General features: G+C 37.8%; 1 protein-coding gene across 3 annotated transcripts in view; it reads left to right on the forward strand.

Annotated features, from left to right (window-relative positions):
• Positions 1–23,560, forward strand: part of FAM13B (family with sequence similarity 13 member B) — a 44,921-nt gene extending 21,361 nt beyond the window's left edge. The window contains exons 8-25 of one of the 3 annotated variants that reach the window (XM_048319747.1): positions 2,162–2,203; positions 3,206–3,361; positions 5,308–5,443; positions 5,666–5,689; positions 7,985–8,046; positions 8,593–8,647; positions 9,027–9,174; positions 11,715–11,780; positions 12,847–13,057; positions 14,585–14,714; positions 15,184–15,265; positions 15,534–15,763; positions 16,106–16,189; positions 16,989–17,084; positions 19,286–19,369; positions 19,465–19,637; positions 20,043–20,144; positions 21,214–23,560. In XM_048319747.1, the coding sequence (XP_048175704.1) occupies positions 2,162–2,203; positions 3,206–3,361; positions 5,308–5,443; positions 5,666–5,689; positions 7,985–8,046; positions 8,593–8,647; positions 9,027–9,174; positions 11,715–11,780; positions 12,847–13,057; positions 14,585–14,714; positions 15,184–15,265; positions 15,534–15,763; positions 16,106–16,189; positions 16,989–17,084; positions 19,286–19,369; positions 19,465–19,637; positions 20,043–20,144; positions 21,214–21,337 (2,005 nt within the window). In that variant the 3' untranslated portion in view covers positions 21,338–23,560. The remainder of the gene's footprint in view (positions 1–2,161; positions 2,204–3,205; positions 3,362–5,307; positions 5,444–5,665; positions 5,690–7,984; positions 8,047–8,592; positions 8,648–9,026; positions 9,175–11,714; positions 11,781–12,846; positions 13,058–14,584; positions 14,715–15,183; positions 15,266–15,533; positions 15,764–16,105; positions 16,190–16,988; positions 17,085–19,285; positions 19,370–19,464; positions 19,638–20,042; positions 20,145–21,213) is intronic. The other 2 variants (XM_048319750.1, XM_048319748.1) reach the window with 2 other exon arrangements.
• The last annotated feature ends 1,169 nt before the right edge of the window (positions 23,561–24,729 follow it).

Consider the following 24,729-nt stretch of genomic DNA (forward strand, 5'->3'; position numbering starts at 1 on the left):
CTTCTGCAATTAGGGTGTTGCAGTGTTCTGTGCTCTGATTGCCTCATTTTTTTTCTCCCAGTTTGTCCTAGGAGTGACTATTTTAATAGTAAATCGGTTTCAATCTACGCAATTATGTATTTGTACCTTTAGAATACAAGCATACCTTTTATAATGCAACTTTTGTAGAACTTACTGAGATAGGTACTTAAAACGACATTTTTCATATTTTGAAATATTACTGGGGTATTTTTCCAAGATCATGCTTCTTTTCTCTTACCTTGTTCATGAAGCTAAACTTGCAGCTTCATATTTTCATTTTTTATTTCAAGTGTTGTTAATATAAAATATGTTTCTCAGCAAATCTACTTTGTACAGGTAGTAGGGCTATGCTGAGCTTCTGTGCATGGAAATACAAATGAAATGTAAATATCTTAAGCTGTAAACTACCTCCTGCTGTTTTTTTGTTTGTAAGAAAAATACAAAATGCCAGTGTGTTCCCCCTCAGTTGTTTGATCTGTAGCTTTGAAATTAGTGGCTACAAGATCTGGCTTCTGTGTCAGGTGTTCTAATTTCCCAAAGCTGTGTCTGTTTTGAAATAGCAGTTGTGTGCTGCCTGTTCTGTCAATGCATTTGGAATAGATCAGCTTTGGCTTTTCACCAGGCAAACACACACACAAATCATAAGATGAACTTCATTTGTCAGCCAGTTTCCACAAAAAAAAAAAAAAAAAAAAAAAAAAAAGGGAAGAAAAGAAATTAAAAGCATCTATGAGTACCTGCTTGTTCACTTGTGCCATAGTGGGGTTTAAATGCTATGCACTCTGCTGTTGGCCGAGTACAAGGTGTCTAAGGCAAACGGGTATAGTTATTTTTAAATAAATATTTTAACCACTTTCTTTATCATCTTATGTTTAATTGAAAGTCCTTTATTGCTTGTATTTCATCTACTTGGAGGAAGGAAAAGTAGAAAGTCTGCTTGAGGTGATTTCTCTCTCTGGTGGTGGAACTACTAATAAACCTCATAAGTTGTAACCAAGATACTCTTCGCTGTGTTGAAACTATTCTTGGGTAAACAGAGAGACTGTCTACATTTTTTAGTGCAAGGAAGGCTCATACCACTCAAAACTGATAGTGTACCTCACAGAGGTAATAACTTGCTCATTTCTCCAGGGGAGTGGCAAGCTCAGGGTTTACCTTATGCATTAATGGAAATAATATTTAAAATCAACTTTGTCTGGCAACAGTGTTGTTGCATGGTAAACAGTAGAATAAAATCTTCTTTTTTAGCTTTTTGAGGTTCTTTATCTGTAATAGAAAGAAAAAGCCTTTTTTTACCTCCCTCCCTGCCTCCAAGTTAAGCTGAAATTAGTATTTACTTTTTTCTGAGTGAGGTATTTGTGTTGCAACTCGCTGCTGTCTGTAGTAGATTTCTCATCTTTTATTCTTTACTGTCACTTTGTCTAAAGTTTTAGGTATGCTATTTATAATAAAATTTTAATCATATTAATGAAAAATTGTAGAGGGACCACATACACATGAATTAACTGACTTGTGTTAGTTATGTTGAATTCCCCCTCCCACCCCTCCTTGAGGAGTTTAACATTCTAGGCTGAAGTGGCTTTGCCTGGAGATTTCCAGATGCTTTACAAATGCCAGGCTCCTGTCCCATAGTCTGCCTTGCACTTGAAATGTTATAGCTATGCTCAGAGAGTGTTGCAGATCTGTTGAACGTTGCAGAGCAAAATTATGCAACAGTGGGAAGAACCTATGGAGGAAAGCAGAGTAATTTGGAATTTGCTTTAGGCAGCAAGGTTAAAATCTGCATTCTTAAGCAAGGTGTCAGGAAATGTTTGACTACAAAATGATTAGTATTTCCCATGGGAAAGACCACACATCTGAGAGCTTGGAGCTTCATAACACAACAAATATTGGCTCTTGAGAGACAGAAGTCTGCATTGCTACCTCTACAGCTTTCTGCCTTGTGATGGTGTTCCTGAAGATTTTGTCATTTAAATAATAAAGGAACTGCAACTCATGGTGTTCTTTACATGTTTATTCTACTTCTCTTAGCTGCATCACATGAAATATTTAAGTATTTTCTAAGTTGCTTTCTGTTGACTTCAAGACTTTTTAGTGTGATGTTTTTGCATTATATTAACTTCTATTTTCTTTATTGCAGTGCTCATATCTCTCCCATAAGTATCTTGCCAGCCTCTGCAGAGTAAGTATAATGAAAGTATAAAATGTTTGAATTGTGCTCTTACTAGAGCATGCATAGAAGTTACGTATCCTTTCAAAAAAATGCAGTAAGTTTTATGATTACCGTTGTGAATGGACATATTCTAGTGTGAAGGATTTCACTGGTGGCATTTAACACTAATGCAGGAAATACATAATGCCTGTCAGCGTTGTTGACTGCAGGAGCATGAGAGCATGGTGTGCTTGCATGTTGAGTCCAAAGCTTTGGTTTTACAATTAGATACATCATAAGATACATTTACTTAATATTATGATAGCATTCAAATTGTAATTCTAGCACCATTGATATTGAGTACAGTTCAGTGGAATTCTGTGTACAAATGTGGAGGGAAAATAAAAGCACAATGTCAGGGTTAAAATGGGATTAAATAGTTTAAGATTTTTATAGGAGGACTTCTGGAGGCCTCTTGTGTATTTGGGATGAGCTGGCTGAGAGGCACTCAGCAGAGTAGTCTGTTTTTAAAGAATACTGTTCTTGATGAATTTTTGGGTGTGTCCTATATCCTTCATCAGGTACTTGCTGATTGTGTCTGCTATTTGTTGGCTTTTGCCTTTTAAGATTACAGCCCTGTTCAGGAGGAGGTGCAGCCACATGTGCTGAAGTGGAACCTGCTCCAGGGTTGACTCTGACCTGTTAACAGGATTTTACTGTCACATTAACATATAAGGCGTTTATAAGTTTTTTATGTATAGTTGTTAAAAAATAGGTTACTTATTGTAATGTGTTGATTACTCTTAAAATACTGTTGATGAACTTCATAATACTTCATGTAAATCTTATGGATTCAAAAATATTAAGTGTAGTAATTTCCACTGCCTTTCTGGAAAAATTAGTCTCTTTTTGCCTTGAAGTACTGCCATCAAAGATTCCTGTCACGTAAAGTTTATCTCTGCCTTTCTGTGTAGTTGACCAATGCAAAAGTAGTGTTCTTAATAGGACTCTTCTGTCTTTTATTCTTTTTAGCATTTTAGAAAGAACAATCAGAGCAGCTGTGGAACAGCATCTTTTCGACCTGCAGAGCAGCTTAGATAATGATCTGAAACATATACACCAACACAGACTGGGCTGTAACAATGAAACAAAAAATCCCAATGGGGATGAGGAAGGATCTAACAACCAGTAAGATTTTGTTGTGTTTGTAATGAATTCTATTGGATTGTATGTCTTAACTCTTCCAAAAGAACCTACCCAAATTCCCCACCTCAACCCAAAAGTTACGACTTCTGCTGTTGACTTCAGTTTTATCTATTTTAAAACAAATCAAGCTCCATTGGTTGCCAGTAATCAACAGCTCTTGAAGCAAATATTTTAAATTGATATTGTAGGTAAAAACGCTGTGAAGTGTATGTTTTACTGCTGAATTCTGTGCAAGTAGCACAGGAACTTAAATTTACTCAAGTGCTTTCATTCGTATCTCACCGATATGATTTATGACAAAATTCTAACATATTAAAGCTATTGTAGCTTCCCTTTCAGTCTCATAACCCTGTCTTTCCATGTCAACATAGCTACTTTACTACTTTGGCTGCCAGTGTCAATGAAACAGCCAAAAATATGTAGAATGAGCGCTGTGGGTCTATTTGCAGAGTTCCAACCTTATTTGATCAGATTTTATTTTTCTTGTAAATCAAGCCATTTTTTGAGTGTAGTGATTGCCATGACAGCATTTGGAAGCTGGTACATTTTGGTGCTTTATTTAAAGTAAGTAGTTGTGATTAATCCAGACTCCAAAAATGTGTTGTTAAGATTTCGGTACCTAAATTTCTTTGTTGCTCAGAGGTGGAATACATGAACAGAGCCTGCAATACATGAAGTGTTCAGAGACTCAAATGCGCTTTTCTAAATTGTTCAATCTTTACTGATTTTAGAAGACAAGAATAAAGTTTGCAGTGGATCATAAAAGTAATAATCGTTGCTGGTAATGATCAATTAAATCTGAGTTTTAGTGCTAGAGGTTTAATGTCTTTGAAGTAATTTGTAAATGGGTAATTGCCTCGAAGCCCTGTGGCAGCTGAATTCCTTCAGTTGCAGTGTGAGTGCTGTAAAGGTTGGCTGATCTCACAGAGGGGGAGGCTCCAAGTGCCATCACTGCCGGTTTGAAACCAGTATCCTCCTCTGGCACGGGGACTATTCCAGATGCTTCTGATCATCATTCCACTGTGGATTAACTGTAAGAGGATACATGATAGCGTTCTTCAAAGGGGTGTCTGGGTTCTTTAAAGCAGCAGACAGTGCACAAGGCAAATACACAGTTAAATTAAGAACTGAAAAAAACAGCGATCCAGTACCAATTTCTTAGAACTAGCTTAATGGCTGGAATTAAGAAAAAATAGTTAAAATGTTAATTTTCAACCCACCCTGTTCATTATCTCGATATCTGATAGAGAAGGAGCTTTCTTAATGTAGTCTGGAATTCTTTTTGAGTGAGGAGAAGGAAGGCAAAGAAGTCAAAGGCTTGTGACGAATGACAGAGTCCTGTGGTAACAGGGATGGTGGCGCATAAAGAATATATGTGAATACAAATATGATGTCAATTAGTTTTAATCTGGCTGTAATGTTACATGCCTTAAGTTGAAGTCTCAGAAGATTAAATGTTAGAAATAATGGGATTTCTCACTGGAGGGGAACACAGTGACAGTAGCTATAAACTAACTGGCTTCAGTACTGAGAGGAGTGTAGCCACAGCAATGTCATTGAGTCACTGTAGTTTCAGGATGTCATTGCTTCTGGCTGTTGTGTTTTAATTCCTTAGGTTGGTGTGGTAAGTGTGGGGTGTATGCCTGGCCCTTCAGACAAGAATCAAATAAATACATTTTAATATATCTATCGTGTGTGGATGTACAAAACATCACATAAATAATTAAGTTTACCTACAGGTGACTGGAATTGTAATTGTTACCAGTGTCTTTGGTCAGGATAATTCTGTTAAAAAAAAAAAAAAAAACCCAGACAAAAAGCGTCCTGATGTTTGATATTGTTTAATGGGAAAAAAAAAGTGTTTCTTTTTTTTTTTCTTTTAAAGGTGGAACAACAGGTTGCTAAAATCTTTCTGTTTGTATCTTTAGGAATGATGTTATTGAAGATAATGGCACTGGTAGCAGTGAAAACACAGGAGACTGCTCTGAAGTATTGGTTTGCACTGATTTAGACAGGGAAGCTATGAAACGTGATACTGTAACGGAGGAAGAAGAAAGCATTCAGGTGAGAGGAAGAGTCTCCTGTATATCAAATCGTAAGTTGCTGCAACTTCGGTGCTTTAGAGATCCAAGTTCTCCTAAGAGCTCTGATGTAGCATTACATGGTGCTCTAGCTCTGTGCAGTCAGTTGTCTTCCTTGCTGTGCCACATGCACTCAGAAATGTTTGTGTATTTTGGTGTGACTTGTTTGGACCCTGACTGATATTTTTCCGTTGTTCTTTCACAGGTACCAGCCCTTCCTTCTGCTGAGGTAAGTCAGTGTGAGGCAGCACAGCACTGGTTGGAGCAGCATCTGTGTTAGTAAACTGCTCCTGAGGAGCAGAAGCTGTAGAGCTGTGATTGCAGCATAGCCCACAGTCACCTTGCACTGAATCAGGAAACGGTAGCAGTCACCTTGAGACTGCAGCCTCTTCACTATGCTTGTGCTAGGAAAGTGTGGTTTTGTAATTAGCTGATTACAGCCTTTTCTATTTCCAGTTTCTTCTGTGGTAGGCAGAGATGTTCTGTTCTTTTCAGCACATCTTTATCTCTTCTCTAGTTGATGCAGTCAAGGAATTCTGTAAAATATGTGCTGACAAAAATTAAATCAAGCATAACAATAATGTGCAAGAGAAGAGAGCATTCTACCACTCTATATCAAGCAGCACATATGGAGCTGTCAGATAAGCCCTTCTAATGAAAAAAATCGAATCTAAAGTTCCTTACTTATTTGCTAAAACTTTTGTTGCTACAAATCTAAATGGTGAATTCTGTGGGTAGAGAGGTTTGTTACACATGTGTAGAGAAGTTTCTGCAATGGTTTTCAGCCTGTGAGTTCGTAAATCTTCCTGAGGGTTTCCTGAAAGATAACCAGATAAGCAAACCTATTGTTAGTAGACTTAAATTAACTAGAAGAATTTAATAGGTCTTTGAACTTGAAAAGATGGGAATGGATGCCTTAGCATAGTGAAACTGAGTTGTCTGGAATCTGTGTTTTTATCAAAACAAAATGTTTCTGTAGTGCTTTTCGCTATTGTGATGTGTTCTTCTCTTGGGCTTCTGTGTGCTTTTGGGGATCCCAGATGACTCTTTAGAATCACCTAGCAAGCCAAATTTTTCAGTTGTTCCCACAAACTAACATATTGTTTTAGAATCCCATTCTGTAAATTAAGTTTCATAGAGTGTATTCATTGTCCTGGTTCTTTCCTCATGCTTTAGTGTTCAAATCTTGTTCTAAAAGAATAATTAGATTGTTATCCTATAGCACAAAATGCACAAGACATGATGTTGGATATAAAGGGGAACGTGATGCTTGGGAGTGTATGATAGAAGTACTTTTGTTGTCATACCTGGTGTCATTCTTGGCCTTTTTTGCTTTTTGATAGACTTCTGTCCATTGCTGTCAGTGGTGACATTCTGGGGTGAAGTTTTGGTTTTTCAATGTTAGTTTTTACTTTCTTTTTAATACACTGTTTCAAATGTTATTGAAGAGTTGTATCTTTTGGGGAGAGGTTAAAGGGAAATGTGATGATTCTCCTGTGTGGAAGGAGTTTGAGAGGAGCATGTAGGGTTGTAGGAAAAGACAACTCTGCATATGAGTTCTCCTTTGGGCCTGGAATGGAAATAGAAGCAGTTGTTTCCACAACTCCAATAAGTGTGGCTATGCAAGACTTGTACAGCTCATCTCCAGGGTGGAAATTATCTGCTGGAGTATGACAAATGCACTGTCATTCAAAATTCTTTCCTCAAACTGGAATTTGACTTGAGGACTGAAAGAATGTCAACAGAGGAATTGCCCTTTTTCTGATAAGGGCGTCACTTGCTGTCAGCAGCATAAAACTGGCAACTGTTGGTGTATTTGAACTCTCCTGGTAAATTCATGTTATATTCAGACACTATGAAGATCATTTTGCGAGAATTCTTGAAGTCTAAAACCAAATGACATATTTTATATTTCAAATTTCTTGTATTCCCCCAAATAAGATGCTTTTCTGAAGAAATCAAGTACTGGGCTTTGGCATAAATACTTAGTGAATGAAATGGTGACATGGATTTATGTGAACTTGTTTTATGAGATGGTGTCATAGAACTGACAGCACTTCTTCATCCCCTTCCAATTCTGTTGCTGCTTTATTTAGTAACAGGGATTAGTAGCTCTTTTAAAAAGTTTGTCAGACTTGTTTCATTTCATATATGGTGGGTACAACTCAATATCCAACCCCGCTGTTTTTGAGACTAGGACTTACAAACTGCCATGATTTTGGTCGCCCCAAACTTCATGTTATGATTGACAATTTTAGGTACAACTTTTACTGAAGAAATAATAAATAATTATTTATCTGGAGATGGAAAGTCATTCATTGTCTGACTTCTGGTGATTAAAACACCTGGTCACTGGCCTTATTTGAGATGTAAAAATGTCACATGGTTAAAAAGTGTGATTTCCATCCCCACACACAAGAAGCTTTTGGTTCTTGAGGGTGTCTTGTGGTCAGAGATGAGTATGGAAATGTTTTCTGCTGAGAAAGCCATTCCCAAATCTTTCTAAACTACTTTTTCCCAACAGACTGCAGACATATTATTGAAACCATGTGATGAAGATGTTGATGGAGAAAATAATAGTGAAAGGTTTGTGTTTTTCTGTAGTCATACAAACCTATATGATACAGCTTTTTTTGTGAACAACTATATTCTGGGCAAGAGAAACAGAAGAATAAAAAGTTATTTTCTTTAAAATATTTTGTCAGAGTTTATTGTTCTTAATTATTGAAGAATTAATGCTAGCAACAGTGACTAGCCAGAAAGTTTTGTTAATCTGCAGCTTTAGTTCAGCACTGATTGAAATCAGTTTTAGTTCAGTTGAGTTTTAAAATATTTACTCTCAATTTTAGAATAAAGCTCTGAGCTGTTTTTATTTCCAGCTTTCAAGTCTAGTTGTTGTTTAGATACTACAGCTTGGAATTCAATATGAAGATCAGAGAGTGGAAAAAAATTAATATAACTTTTTTTTCCCAGAGTTCTAATTATTGCCTTAAGTAAATACATTGCCTATCTGCTAAAACTGCATGGGGTTTGTAAAAAAAAAAAAAAAAAAAAAAAAGGGGAGTGTATAGTGTTTACTGTCCATTAAGAACTTGTATTAAAATGATAATGAGGTCTGTGTCTTCTTTTTAGGGAAAACAGTATTTTGCTTGATGGCAATGATAGAATATCTTCAGAGGCGTTTCTGGTAAGAAGGATTTTATTTATACACAGATACACAGCATCTTATACAAAATACAAATGTGAAGTAACACAACAAATTTAGCTTTTAACGTCTTATGGTTGTTGGTGGCTGCAAGGCTTGCAAAACCTCTTGTAGAGAGCTCATCATGTCACTTCACAGAAACTCAGGGCAGCACAGCAAGTTTATATTTATGCATCTCATTTAAGAAATGTTTTGTAATGTAAATAATTGACTGCTGTTGGGGGTTGTGTGTATTTGTAATTCCTTGAGTTTGGAAAGATTTCTTTTTTCCTTAAAATTTCTGGTGAAGCACTGGAACTGGTTAGGCACCTGATTTCCAGTTGCTAAGTAATAATAAAATTGTTCTGTTATTTAAATACAGGATTCAAGTAGCAAGACTTGTGATCTTAATGCAAACACTGATTCAGAGGTGTTGGGGGATGGCAGCATTAATGTTCCCGAGGAAGCTCCAGGTGTCCAAGTACCACATCTGGATCTGAAGAATGTATCTGATGGTGACAAATGGGAAGGTAATTTTCACTCTTTAGCTCACAATATAGTTAGGGAGGAGTGATAAATAAAACAATTTACGAAGTAGAAGCAGCAGACAACAATATATTCCTGTACATGTGGTAAGACCAACCAAGTCATGACATAGGTCTCATCTTGTTTCACAACCATCTGCAACTTAATTAAGGACCTTAAAAAATATAAAGAAAAAAATAATCCAAGGAAAAACTTAGAAAGCAAAAGAGTCCAAGTTTCATTCTAGGTAGCTTGTTTTGGTTTGGTTTTGGTTTTTATTGTTTTTAAAGTTTCAAGACCCTGAGTCTCTCATCCAAGTCTTTAAAAACACTTTGTCTAATTATATTATTTAGCTAAAATTTGCATCGTGTCTTGTTTGTCTTTGTTTTATTAAATGTAAACTACTGAAATTCTAATGCTAGCTGAATTAGCTGAATTTGACTTAAAAATCACTAACCTGCCAAACAAAGCAGTTTATATTTCAATTTTTCTGAAAAATCTGTTGGTTGTTTTGGTTCCCAAGTAATTGGATAGCTTGAAGCAGCTCTAAATTTTCAAATAAAGGCTAAAATTGCAGATGGATATTATTTCTGTGCCACTTCTTCCTCCATGGTTTGCATTTTAGGAAAAGAAAAATACTTGTAACAGTTTTCTCTCAGACAGGATTCCTTATGTTTGTGGCCTTATTCTTCACTGCCTTCCAGGCTTTAGCAATCCCCTGAGCTTGTGACTTGACTGAATTTTATTGCTCAAATGTCTGGTAATAACTGTTTAGTCTTTTTTTTTACTTAAAACAACCATAAGCCCTTATAACCACAGCAAAACACTCTTGTGTTTTATCTTCTGTGATATCTTCTTTTCAAAATACTTCTCTTTTTGTATCTTCCTTATATTGTGTTTCCTCTGCCTGGTTTTGATATTTGGAGTCATCACACCTTAAAAAATGCAAGTGATCTAAGATGCTAAACTACTGTGAGCTGTCACTGACAGTGCAATGGCCACAGGCCACTCATTTCTGGTTTGGAAAACTTGAAGTACAACTTGATAGATGTAGTGCAGGTGAACTGTGCAGGGACAAGGTTTTAACTTTCAACAGGCTCTTCCAGTGACAGCTGTTCTTTTAGATGCCCTTAAGTGTCACAGTGAAACCTTAGCAAGACACTGGTAACAAGGAATCACTGCACGTAACTTCTGGTTGCAGTGTTGGAAATGTTAAAATGAGGGAAGTAAAGCTGGAGTGTGTGTCCTGTAACAGTGCAGCTTGGAGCTGTCACATGTGAGCACATACAGCTTTGTCCTGAAGCTCAAGTGGCGATAACTGATTGTTGGTTTGTTGCTGGTGTTGACTGTCTTGCAAATTAATTGCCTTCATGAGTCCACGCTTCTCTTTTAGCCCTTGTGCAAATAAAGAGGTTTGCAACTTGTGATTGGCTTCATTAGTTTTGTACAATATTTGCTGATTGGTGGTCTTGAGCCCTAGCAAACTGCACATTCAGAGTATGTCACGGCACAGAGAAGTCAAATTGCAGGCATCCAAAGACACTGAGTCCAGATTTTCATTCGTGTTGCCCAAGTTAAGAACAGTGTAAAGCTAAAAAAACCCATAAAAGTCCTTATGTTTTTGGTGTTTTATTTAGTTTAATTGCTTACTTGCACATTACATTTTGTTGCATCCTCAGTTTATGTTAAGGTACTTAATATGTATTCTCAGAAGGTTTGTGGCATCCATTTTCATAATTTCCTTAAATCTGCTCATGAAATTGCTTTTGGTTTTACTTCCCCAAATAGCTTTATGACCCTTGTTTTGAAAATAAAGCAGCCTGTTTATAAATTTATATTATAACTTCTTGGTATTAAATAATGATCTTTGCAAGAGTTGTTATTTCATTGTGAAGTATTTGAACATTGACCATTCTTCAGTCCTGTTTAGGATGGTTATTAGGAACTCAGCCTTCCAAGGCACTGCAAGTCCTTGTGGCATTCCATTGAAGTAGAGTGACTTTGTTAAGAAATCTGTAGTAGTCCAAGTTCTGTTACAAGATTTGGGTTATTAAAGCCAATCTAATAGAAAACTCAAAGGCATGCAACAGAGTTCTTGAAAATCATCATCAAATGCTTGCTGACCCAAGGCAAAAATGCAGAATGGTTGATTTATATTTCTGAGTATTTTTTTCTGCATTTGCCCTGCTTTTTGGAAATCACCATCATCTCTTATCATTTACAAGCTCTGAGCAAAAACATTAGAGCTTGCCTTTTGTTCATGCGAGGATGCATGAGTCTCTTATTAAACTGCAATAAGTCTTTACTATTCCTGTACCAGTTCTTTGTAAACCTGTCCAGTAAAAAGCTCAAATTGGCTGAGGACTGAGCATCCTTACCTGCCATGGGAATTGCTTGGAAGCTGAGAGTGCTCAGGGCCTGGTCCAAAAGATGGGTTGTTTTTCCCTGGTACTGTATCTTCCTGCTTTACATGTTATGTATAGTTTGTTCTGACTGTGCTGTGTGTTCACTTTAGTATTTTTGCCATTCTTTTTCATTTTATTAGCGCCATGCCCTATCACTTTCCCCCTCATTGATTTCAAAACAATGCATCTGCAGAGAGAAGGGGAGGGTAAGTATGGTTCGCCATACGTTCAGTTATCTGCCTTTTGATAGTTGATGGTTTGCTTTCTAACTAACCCTTCACCTGCTGTCCCTTATATCTTGGGAATATTCTGATCTGCAGTTTTTTTGTTGATTCAAAAAGGTCCCCTTCTTGTATCTTGTACTGTGCAAACAGGCAAGATTGCAGCTTAAAAACAACAAAAAAAATTCCCAATCATACTTAGTAAATGTGCAGTGGAAAGCAGGTACAAGGGTTATTTTTTTTTTTAAAGATTACTTTGTGGGTTTTATTGTTGTTCTGCACACTTTGAACCCAGTTTTCAAATTTCTGATTCAAACTAGAAAAAAATCAGGCAACTCTGAAAGGAAAAGCGGGGTGGGATTTCAAATTAAAGTACTTGGAAGGCTATGTCAGCTTCTTGTTAGACAGCAAGAAAAACGTGTCAAAGAATTATAAGGGATGTTAGCAAGGAGCTTTTCGTAGGGATTTGAAAGAATTGATTGTTTTGGAATCTCCTTCCTAAAAAATCACCTTCCACAAATTAAGAAATCTCTTTTTCTCAGTGGTGTCAAGATAGATTTTATCATAAATCCCAAAAACACTCCTTGAAAAAGACTTAAGCAAATGGGCATTGTACCTAAAGAGGTACTGTCAGACCTACTTTCTTCAAAACCAAGAGGACAACCTTTCAAAGTACCTGTGTACAGTATGAAAACTAATTTCCACAGCAAAATACTGCAATGGACAATAAACATATTTTATATTTCTGATGCATAAATAAGGCTCTTTTACACTGCTGTTGAACTGCTCAGAAATGCATACTCCCAAGATACACTTTGAAAAAGGGATCCTAGTGTGCATACTTCATTTCAGTACCTTTTTCTTTCAGTTATATGACAGAATTTGTAGCTTTCTGATGTATTTCACTGTTTTATTCACTTTGTGTATGACACCACATCCTCTAGAGCATACAAGACTAAGCGTTGGGTACGCATTTTTGTTTCCTTTTGACTCTTGGTTATAGTTCTGTTAACAGAAAAGTACCATTTTGTGTCTTTTTTTTATCTTCTAGATCCATTTCCTGCTTTCAAATCTTGGCAGGAGGACAGTGAATCTGGAGAAGCTCAGCTTTCCCCACAGGCTGGGAGGATGACTAATCATCCATTGGAAGAGGACTGTCATCCCATATTGTCACATCGGAGTTTGGATTTTGGGCAAAGCCAGCGTTTCTTACATGATCCAGAAACGTTAGATTCTTCATCCAAAGCACTTTCTTTTGTAAGGTGTGTATTTTAATGCAATCTGGTGGGCAGGAAATGTTACTGGCAGGATGAAAATACAGCTGTTTAAGGACGCCGCGGGTTTTCATGATCTGAATGAACTGAAGACCAAGGTCAAACGTAGCCAGTCAAATGTGGCCATTTGACTGCTCTGCCTGCCCAGGAACTGCTGGAGTGAGTCAGAGCAGAGGTTCAGCTGGGGTGGGATTGTGTCTCTCCAAGTGGCTGCTGACAGATGCTGAGGGAAAGAGGATAAAAATAGGACAAGCTTGCAGAGCTTTCCCTAGCATTTGGTCAGGGCTTCGGACAACCTGCTGTAACGGCACTTCCTGGGCTGAAGGTGGTATTTATATCCTTTGTTTACCAGGCTTTACTGGACTCTGGTCTGTGATTTTGTGTAAGCCCTGGCTTTTTTTTCTTCTTTTTTTTTAACCTAGTTTATTAAAGTAGAGTTGTCACTAAACAAGCTGCAGCTTATTTGTATGAACTGGGGAGTGTGACTCTCCAAAACTGTAAATAACCCATGACCTATACTGTCTGCTACTGTTAATGGGAAAAGGAATTTGAGAAGAATTGTCATGCTTGTTAGGGAAGAAATAATCTCATAAAAATGAGAAAACCTGAAACAGGAGATTAGAACAAGTTTAGAGTTTCTAGTTGTCTGTCTGGCAGATTTATTGATGCAAAAAGATCCTTGTGCAAGTTTTCTCCAATTAGCCGCAGAAGATATTTAACCAGTACTGTTAAAATGATGTAGAAGACTGACCTGCAAAAAAATGCTGATGATAATAGCTGTTCTCCTCATTCTGAAACTAATAAGGATCTACTCTAGCAGATTATTAGATCGGTATTATTATTAGATTAGTATCTAATAACTTGAACTACATAGATATGTCACTGGCTGTGTTGAGGGATGTTTCAGGCACCTCGTACAATAACTGTTCTGGAAAATTCTCATGTCAGTCTTGAAACAAAAATGCTTTGCAAAAGCAGCAAATGTCAAGGAGCTGTGTGAAAGATGATATAAAACCAGAACCATGTACTCTGTAAGTCTTATTAGTAAAGTTTAGGGAATTTATTACTAAGACTAACAAATGATGTGGATACTTTTTAGCTAAGTATCTATTAGCTTGCCTGAGACAGTTAAGTGAAGCTGTTTAATTACCAAGGGTTGTTCAGTGGTATTTTCTAGCCTGGGCTTTATTGTGAGCCCAGTACTTGAAGAGCAACTGAGTATATAGTAACTTAGGTAAATAGCCCAGGCATCAGAAAGTTGGCAATTAATGGTACATTACACTTGAATTTCAAATACTGTTTTTCTGTTGTGGGTATTACTGACATTAGGGAGGAAGAACAGCATAACACAAGGCAGCAGCTCAAAGCAGTTTGAGTAAATAGCTCTGAAAATTTGAAAAGAATGGATTATGAACTGGAAGAAAAAAAAAGAAATTATTCATCTCTTGCTTAAATATACATGTTGTTTGCACTCATTTAACTATCTAAATGACATTTAAAAATGTTTTTATACAGAACACGACGAGCATCCTTTAGCTCAAAAGATGACAAAAGGGAAGACAAGACACCATATCAGCTTGTCAAGAAATTACAGAAAAAAATAAAGCAATTTGAGGAACAGTTTGAAAAAGAGAAGAACAGTAAGGTGGGTTAGCACTTCTGTCTTTACTCAGGATAAAGGACTGCATTGGAGGGCTAAGTGGCTCTTGAATCTCATCACTGAGTAACTGTGTGTTCACAAATTAGGAGAATTTTGTTACACGCTCCTGTCTGCAAAAGTGAGCTGAGCAACAGCAATATTAGAAAATGTTGAATGCCAGAGCCAAAGGAGGACAGAGTGACAGCTCTGCTGTGAGACTGAGGGCATTTCAGCTGAGATGTGTGGAAAAGCAGAAGTGTCTTACCACTCTCTGGTTCAACTGCTGAAGTTGTTTCAGTTTTATTTTCACAAGTGTTGTCGTTATGTTGGCACTGAGATCTGATCTGATACTGAGTGAAATCCATGTAACTGTTCACATTCACTGTCACAAATATTACCAAATCTTGAAAGAAGTATTTATAAACAAGATTTAGTGTGCTTGTCTTAATACGTAGTTTATTTGTATTTTTTTCAGCCCTCCTATAGTGATATTGCAGCCAATCCAAAAGTTTTAAAATGGATGACTGAACTTACCAAATTGAGAAAGCAAATAAAAGGTAAGAGATTGCTACAGCTTCTGGTTTTCTACAAACACAAGTTACCTACATGACTGAAATGGCTAAATCATTCAGTAAAATTCCATGTGACACTAAAAATGTTTCCTTTTTACATTCTGCACTATTCAAAAATCCAATTATTCTTATGGCTTTAGTTCTTTAGGAGAGAAACTTAGCCTATGCAAATTTCTGTGTTCCTGTATTTGTAGTTAAACTGAGAGTGTTACTTCTTTTAAACCTTTGGATTGAGCAATTTTTCTCATTTCAGATGCAAAGCAGAGGAGCTCAGATGGAGAATTCATACCTCAAACACGTCCACGAAGTAACACTCTTCCAAAAAGCTTTGGTTCCTCTCTTGACCAAGAGGATGAAGAAAATGAAGATGAGATGCGGGTTGTGCAGAAAGAGAAGAAGCCCACCAAGGAGGCTACACTTGAACTCATTTTGAAAAGATTAAAGGAAAAACGAGTTGAGAGATGTTTACCAGAAGATATAAAGGTAAGCATGGGGTTATGGATAGGATCTTTCTAAGAGAATAAGGGGGGGAAATAGAGCACTGTCAGACACTTGAGATACCACTTTATCAACATGATGATGCCTCTGCCCAGCAGCCCTTTGCCAGGCCATCATATTTCTGACAACTCTGGGGAAATTATCAACATGAACCACATTTTCTTTGCTCTTTATTAAGATATTTAGAAGTATGTGCTGACAATACTGAACAGCTTTAAATGGAGGAAGGTGGGTTGTATGATATCAACTAAGCTAAGTTTGGCTTAGGCATCTGTACAGTGGGTAACAATGACTTGTGTTTGATTAAATGCTAATTATTCTTGATAGAAAATGACAAAGGACCATTTGGTAGAAGAGAAAACGTCTCTCCAGAAGAGCCTCCTGTATTATGAAAGCCAACATGGACGGCCGGTAATGCTTGGCTTTACTTCAGACTGTGTCATTGTGTGCATAGACAGCAGTAACTCTTGTGCAATAGTAAGACCAGAATTTAATGCTGGTGTGGGGGTTCTTCTTTTTCCTTCTCCAAAACACAAAGGTATCTATTGGCCTCCATGTTGCCATCTGAGGAACTTGCTGCATTGACTTCTAAAAAAAGAAAAAAAGTATGTATTATTAGGCCCCCTTTTCAGAAATCAGCAGATTATTGGAGTATGCAAAGTGATGGGTGTCATTTGGTGCCTTTTATGTCTGTGAGGCAAAGAGACATTTGAAAAATAAACAAGATTATTGAATTTCCTGGGAAAAGACTGGAAATGTTATTCTGGATTTCACAGAAACAGAAATGAAAAGACAGTTCCCATCCCCCTCTCTACAGTTTCATCTTTTTCTTTTTTCCCTGTCATTTCTGTAGAACCATCGTCATTGCCAGGCACACATCTTTTCCCCTAGTTCTTGGTCCCTTTTTTTTCCTCTTTTCCATGGATATTTAAAGACAGAGGGTTTGCCTCTGCTTAAGCTCCCCTAATTTTTAGGAAGTGTTTAAATCTTTTCCCTAAAATATACAGGGTGTTAAAGTGAGAAAGAATGAAGAAGCACCCACTTATTCCCTTTTATCTGCATAAACCCCCTTTCATACACACAATTTAAGGTAGTTTTGTATTCCTAGCTAGAATGTTGGTGGCCTGGCAGGAGAAGCACACGGCTTTGTGTTTGCTTGTCTGTGATTGAGTGACCGGTATAATTAATTCTGTGGTTTCTCTGCCTTTAGGTTACTAGAGAAGAAAGACATATTGTGAAGCCACTTTATGACAGATACAGACTTGTAAAACAAATGTTAACTAGAGCAAGCATTACTCCTATTCTTGTGAGTAAAACAAATGCTATTTCTATTTATTTTCCCACTTTTGAACTGCTAGGGTGCCTTTAGAAGAGCTAGTAACACTGTTCCATAAAACATCTTTCTTGTGGAGATATAAAATGTTGTTGTCATTGTACTTGAGGCATTTGATTGATTTACTGGTGAGAACAGAGCAGTTCCAAGCTGTCTGTGACCTTGATGGCTCTTGGGATTCAAATGGTTCTCTGTGGAAGTAAGTGAGCTGTGCTAACTTGCTGTAGCTGAGATGTTCCCAAATGCCTGTGCTAGGTATGGATCCACAGGACATACTGTACTTTTAGTCCTCCCCAGAATAGTAACACCAGTTGCAGTGCAGGTTGCTGTCAGCAAAGGCTTGAGTGAGAGGATTGCCATCAGAACCATTTCATTCCTTCATGCTTCCCCAGAGAGAGACATGTTACCAGCACCTGCAGCATCCGTACAATATCCATGCTTTTTCATTGTATTTTCACTTCATTTCCTTCTGAATTTTCTATCCTCTCTCTGTGGTCTTCTAAGAGATGAGGAAGAAAAGTTTTCATACTGTGCAAGGAAATTGAGGTAACCTTGTTTATAGTACCTGTAAAACAGCTGGGGAATGACAGCCAGCTGCTTTTGTTCTGCATGAGCTATAATCCAAGCCTTGCATACTGACCCAGGCTTGCAAAATCCCTGTTTTGATGTTGGCTGCTGACCCTTTTGGAAGGAAGGGACTGCACAGCTGATGTGAGATAATCTCTTTGCATACAGACAGTTCTTCCCAGATGTAGGTAGCTGGGCTTACTCAGCAGGAACTTAACCTGCTGTTTACGTTGTCACTGACAGTTCTTAGCTCTCCTCTCTAGGCTGGAGTACATTGAGATAAAGGGACCAGGTCAAGATTCTGCCTTTCTTGCACATACATTTTTTTTGGTGGCTACTTTTAAAGAAGAACTTGATTTGCATCACAGTCATATTTAAGTTTAAGGGCTTTTATATCAGAATCCCTTTTTGAACTCTATCTTAAATACAGGTTGCTCTTAGGCACTGATGTGTTTCTCTGTGACTGGTGAGTCACAGCTTTTTGGTAGTGCCATTGACTGGTTGAGCTTTATCCCATCTCTCCCCTCAAAAATCTGACTCTTCAGCTGAGATGGGTTTTACATTCTTGGTAGCCTTATGACCGTACCATGGTCATTCTGGTTTTTTGGCTGTGAAATAAAGGGATCGGTGATAGCCCACCAGAAGGATTTTAAATTCAGGAGAGATGTCAGTAACACGATTCCTAATCTGTGCTGTAGGCAATACCTGTAAAATGTTTTTCACAGGTCTTTGCTTTTGAAACCTATAGAAGAGATGAAGACCTCTCTCTTGTTACCAAGGGTTGTTCAGTGGTAGCTTCTAGGTAGGCTGTGTTCAGTGCCAGGTATTTCAAGAATGGATTTTTTGGTTTATGTGACAATTGATTCCATGAGATATCTCTTACTGTGTCCTGGTACACTAATGACATGCACTGAAGCCTGTATGGAAGTGTCCAGAGAAGCAGACGACTATTTACCTTTCATGAACTAAAGTCTTTGACAGGTCATTGTCTGTGTGGCTTTTGTGTTTCACCTTTCTCTTGTCCAGAGACCATCTGTTGGAATTGCTTCTGCTGTCTGGGGATAAGGGATGAGCAGGACATTATGGCATGTGTGCAACAGGCACCTGGACAGCACAGGGACACCTGCTTTAGGCTGGAGTTCAAAGGATTTTGACTCTGAGGTGGCAATAGATAGCTCTGATTTCGCACTTCCAACTGTGGGGCTTCAGAGTGATCTGGAAAAAGAACCTGGCAGGAGATAACCAGCTCTGCCTCTGTAACTGTGGTTTGGTTTGGGAGGAGTAAGAGTAACTACAAAATGCAGAGCTATCATTGCACTTCATGAATCTTCTACAAAACATGGAGAGAGCAAATCATTTTTATTACAAGTCTGAAAAGGAGTATTTTAAAATAAATTATAAACTACAACATTTACTTCTGTGCCAAGGATACCTTGGATATCTGAATCTTTTGAGTTATATGGTTATTTTATTTGTACTCTGTAAGTATGTTTGCAGCCTTTCATTCGTCTCAAAGAGGAAATATTGGGTGACTTCAACATAATTCTGACTTCAAACAGCACTTGATGTCTTACTGTACATTTTGAAACAAACTTCCATTTTTGCAGGGATCACCATCAACCAAGAGGCGGGGGCAGATGTTACAGCCCATTATTGAAGGTGAAACTGCCCATTTTTTTGAAGAAATTAAGGTAGGTACAGTGCAATTAAAAAAATACTTTCCAGCACTTGTAATAAGGAACTGAAATCCATCACATTTGTTTTGAATTTCTGTTTTCACTTTCAGGAAGAAGAGGAGGAAAGTGATGGTTTGTCTACAGACCTAAATGAAATCTTAAAAACTGCTGCCCAAACACAGCCCGTTCTAAGCCCAGTTGAAAACTCAGAGTCTGATATTGAGGATGGTCAAGAGAAACTCACCCGGGACCTGAGGCTCTCCAGCACCCGAGCTGCTTCTATGTATGGACAATTAAGTGGATAATTTAATTATAGTAGTTGTAATTATTGTACTTAGAGTCATGATACTAAATCTATGATGTTGGGTGGAAGGGAGTGACATGTTCAGGAAATGTTTGGATTGAATGAGTGTTCTTTGCTCTGACATGTCTGACTAAGATCTTTTTGTTCTCAGTGAATTATTTAGTATCTTCTAAACCTTCTTCAGCCTTATTTGAGCTGTGTAGACAGCAGAAAATTTATACCCCTTTATTAACTGCTAGTTTGTTCTCAATATTTCACTTTCAAATAGCATGTTCCTTATGAGCCAGACAAATAAATTATTAGTGCAGCTAGCTCAGTTGTTTCTGAGGAATTTAAATTCTATTGTATGACCAACAGTATTTTTCTTTCACTTGAAATTTTTAGGCCTGAATTATTGGAGCAACTGTGGAAAGCCAGAGCTGAGAAAAAGAAGCTACGTAAGACATTACGAGAATTTGAAGAGGAGTTTTATCAGCAGAATGGAAGGTTTGTTCAGCACAAAACCAGATGCTGGGCTGCAGCCTCATTATGTAGCCAAGTATATTTGCTGATTTTGAATGTTGTCAGCCGGAATCTGATCTGTTTTGATCTGCTGTGAATAATCTCCTGAGGGAGATAACTTTGTGTATTTTTAACAGTTACATTTTAAAAAAAGAGCATTTAAAAATACTTACTATAAAGTATGATTTTTTTTTTTGTATTTAAAAAAACCCATATGATCCCTGTTCTGTAACACAGGACAGGGAAATTTGCCCATTTGCGCCTTGTTCCAGTAGGTCAGTTCTGGCAGTGGATATTTGCTTTACCAGTAAAGGGTTTTATAATTTTTATTCTTCTCATTATTGTTTAGTTCTTTTAAGCTTCTTATTTGAATTTGTTTGAATTGCTGCTTATTGTATTTTTGAGGTGTCTCACCTCATGAACAAAACTAACAACACTCCTAAGGAGGTCACTTTCTTGACTGGCAAATGCTCTCACTTGACTGTGCTTTCTCCTGTGTTGCTCCTGAGCCACCAACTTCTGGACCACTGGTCACACAAATTCCAGTAACGTGGCTTCATCTTGCACGTACTGAATTTGGGACAGAACTCCTTTTGACTTCAGTGGCAAATAATGAGGTTAATTATATTAATAGATTAATCTATTATTGTCCAGTAAGAATAATACTCTGCTGCCAGTTTGTGGGTCAATCTACATACAGTAAAAAACATAGGTTGACTTAAATTTGTCTTTTTCTGTAATGTGTACACAGGATCTGAAATGAAACTCTTCATATCCTGTTAGTAAAATTCCCAGGAGAGCTTAGGGCAATGATTACTACACAATGCTGCAGTAGTTGTGCTGAGTAAAAGCTGCTGGGTTTTCAATTCAGTTTTTTAGGTGATGGTAATTTTAACAACAATAAACTAAAATATAATGTTGTGTCTGTTATTGGTGAACAAGCTGCCAATAATGTTTTCATCTGCCCTAAAATAACTGCCTGTAGCTTCGTCTGTTTTTGGCTTGCTGCAGGATGGAGGATTTAGTTGAGATTTTGATGTTCTTGTTTTTACAGGAATGTACAGAAAGAAGATCGTGTACCAATGCTGGATGAGTACAGGGAATACAAGAAAATCAAAGCCAAACTGAGGCTGTTAGAAGTTCTTATCAGCAAACAAGATTCTTCAAAATCCATTTAAATTATATTCCTCCAACCTGTTGAGTAACATGCTGTTTCCATATACTACCCCTGTACTTATTGGGTGCTTGTGTTCATGTGTCATGCACTGTTGAAAGAATCCAGTTTGTGCACTTTACTGTGGTGCCACTAGGACATGCTTGAAGGGTAAGTAGGTCCTGTCTAGGGAGCAAATACGGTTTCTGAGTTTGAGACTGCTCTATCCAACTTTAGCAAACACAGTTTCCATCAAAGTTTTGTATTCCAGATGCATCCATCCTGTTCCAAAACAACCCTAGCTTTTTTTTTCTTTAGCATTCAAGAACTTTGAGACTTTTGTTATTACCAACGTTTTGCATTGTTGAAGAAATTATTAATATTGTAATGCTCCACTGAACTACTCCTCTTGCCTATTTTTTTATTATGGGGAAAAAAAAAATCAGCAAATTAAGGGTACAGCTCTTAATTCCTGGAACACTTAACAGACTGTAATTCCTTTCAAAGGACTGCTGTGGAACAACTTTGATTTTTGATATTCTAAATTGCACCTATACACAGTAATAATTAACGTCTATGGATTTTGCTCATTAGCGGTCACGTTTCCTCCTTGATAAAGATGACAGTGGACAAACCAGAAAGTGACCTTTTCTTAGTGGCTTTTAAACCTTGGAAAACTGAAAAGTTCAATCACATGCTGCCTGCAGGACTCATGTCATTGTTGTTCATTTGATCCCTTTTTCGGTTGTTGTTTATCAGCCAGTGGTGACGTAGTGTTTGGGCTGAATTGGATACGGCATCTCCGCTTTCGGAAGATTTGAGGAGCACAGTGAACACTTTGGTGTTTGGGAAATCTGATGGCGCTCAGACTTGCGTGGCTCCACAGAAAGGAGCTGGCTTAGGACAGTTAAAATCCCTCTGTACCTGAATTGAGTACGGTGTCAAGGGCTAAAATCAGTGTAGTTAACACGCACCACAGGGAGAAACGTCGGTTTGGAGTGGAAAGATTACTGTCGTTTATCACGGTTTTGTTTTACAGTTGGAGAATAAAAATACATTATCTAACTCTTACGATGTAAGCAAAACAGTTTATGGGCCTTGCATGATTTAGCTTCAGAGTTGAAACTAAATAATGTTTTGAGTATCACATCTGCTGTGCTGAATGATGATTTAGAGACTAGCTTTGCTCTGCAGCAGCCATCTGCAGCTGTTTCTGATCTGACAAAATCAAAATGTTAATTTCAGCTGGTGCTTTCTTGTTTTTTTTTTTAATTTTAGTGTATCAGTTTGATTGTGGCCATGTTTTGCATGCACTTACTCTCACTGCATGTTTTTATGACTGGCTAATGTCAACATAGCAATGATTCACTGCTTTATGAAAGACCAAAAATGAATTTTCTCACGATGCAAGAAATGGCTCACACGTAACCTCAGAGACTTGCTGTTCCGTCATGAAGCATATGAAATAGGTTGCAAGTAGGATTTTTAGTGCTCAGATTTCATTTGTGTACTGTAGAATATTTCTTGGTTTGTTTAACTCTGCTTGTAGGCATGTAATTTTTGAATTCAGAAAAAAAAAAGCACTAAAACTATTGAGCACTGGTGATATGCCTTTTCTCTTCTTTTTTTTTAACTGCAAAGTGATCTGGGACCTTAGAGAATTATGAGGTTAAACTAGTCTTGAGACCATTTATCAATTTTATTCAGTTCCATTGTGCAATGTACACTTCAGTTCCTTTTCTATCAGTCTGCAGACACGGGTGTATCCAAACGTTGAAACTAATGTGTACTGTATAGTGTTGTACATGAATGTTTGTGTTTTATATACCACATGCAAAATGTCAATATGCACTATTTAAATGTTTTAAATAATATATTCCTCCTTTATAATGCTTAAATCTATATGATTCCAATATTTTTATAAGTGAGTGAGTGATCAGACTGGTTCCAATTCAGAATTAACAGCTGCTTTGTGTTTGTTATGCAGTGTTTGGCTGTTTATTCAGTATAGTAGATAAGCATGGCAACAGTTATGCTGAGTGTGTTTTGTGCCATCCTTGTTGAGCAATAAATAAATGGTAGAACTAGGCATTTTGTGATATAACAGTTTTACTTTGGTAAAAGCAAAACCTATATATCCATATGGATATATAGATATGGAATATATATAACTAAACCAGATATAATTGCATTGCTATGTCTGGTGCTCATTGTATAGACTTTTATAATAAAAGTACCTTAACCTTTATTGTCTTACATCTTTTGTTTCTCATCATGCTTTCTCCACCACTGCCATGTCTTAAAAACAAGTGCTGAGTCCTTTGCTGCTCTTGTTTGTAGCTCCAGGGTGTTGGTGAGGTGGGTCTGAATTCCACAGTCTGCTTTGGTGGTGGCTCAGGTGAAACTGCATCCCCTGGAGCCTTGTTCTGCCTGTGCTGGCTGTGCCTCTGGCAGGGGCAGCGGGAGAGGGGCCCCAGCAGCTCCTGGACTGACAGCTTGGATCGTGGTGCTGGCTGGGCTTCAGTTCCTGCTGGCAGTGATGCATGAGCAGACTGGGAGACTGGCTCCTTCCTGCCCCAACAGCAGCACCAGGTCGGGAGTAGATGGGGCAGGGAGCCACGACTGGGATAATTCATTCACTGCCCGTGAATGCACCCTCAGTGAGCACACTGCTTGTGTCTGTATCCATGAGGATCTCATCCCTGGGATCAGTGCTGCAGCAGTTACTGCTGTGTTTGTGGCCAGGAAACACTGCTCTTGCACACTCTGCTCCACACACCAGAGGATGCTTTTCCCCTGAACCAAACAGACTTTATTTCATAGTATGCTGTTGTGAGTTCATAGAAAAAGTGATCAAGGTCTTTCAAGCTGACTCTTGTGTTGTATTCTGTGAAAATCCACCTCTCTTCAGCCTCAGGTGTGGCAGGGGAGGAAGAACTCCTGAAGGTGAAGACTCTGCCTGTGGATGTGTCACGGTGCAGGTAAATGGGAGCAAGAAACCAGGAAGCTGAGGGAGCAAGGGAGGGAGAGGAGATGGAAGGCAGCCTTGGGCATGTTCTTTGGGTTGGGACAGAGTAACTTTCCCTCTGATCACATGGCCTTTCTCTGAAAACAGGGGGAAAGAAATTCTTAAAACATTGGCCTAAAAAATGAACAAAGTTCCTACAGATGTGTTCTACAATCCACCATTTTTCCTTAGTTACATTATTTATTCAATGAAGCTTGCTGTGATCAGGATGCTAATAAGAAAAAGCCCTCAAAGAGTGGTTTAGTGGGAACTGCTGCAAATCCATGTGCATTGAACTAAGATTTTAATGAGGAAAATAACTGTGTTGAACACTATTAGTCAAAATGGAGGAGAAGCATGCTTTTGAGGGTGCAAAAAGCTCAGTTATATTAGGAAAATCTTCTATTACT

This window comes from Corvus hawaiiensis, chromosome 15 (assembly GCF_020740725.1).
Source record: "Corvus hawaiiensis isolate bCorHaw1 chromosome 15, bCorHaw1.pri.cur, whole genome shotgun sequence".
In the NCBI taxonomy this organism is placed as follows: domain Eukaryota; kingdom Metazoa; phylum Chordata; class Aves; order Passeriformes; family Corvidae; genus Corvus; species Corvus hawaiiensis.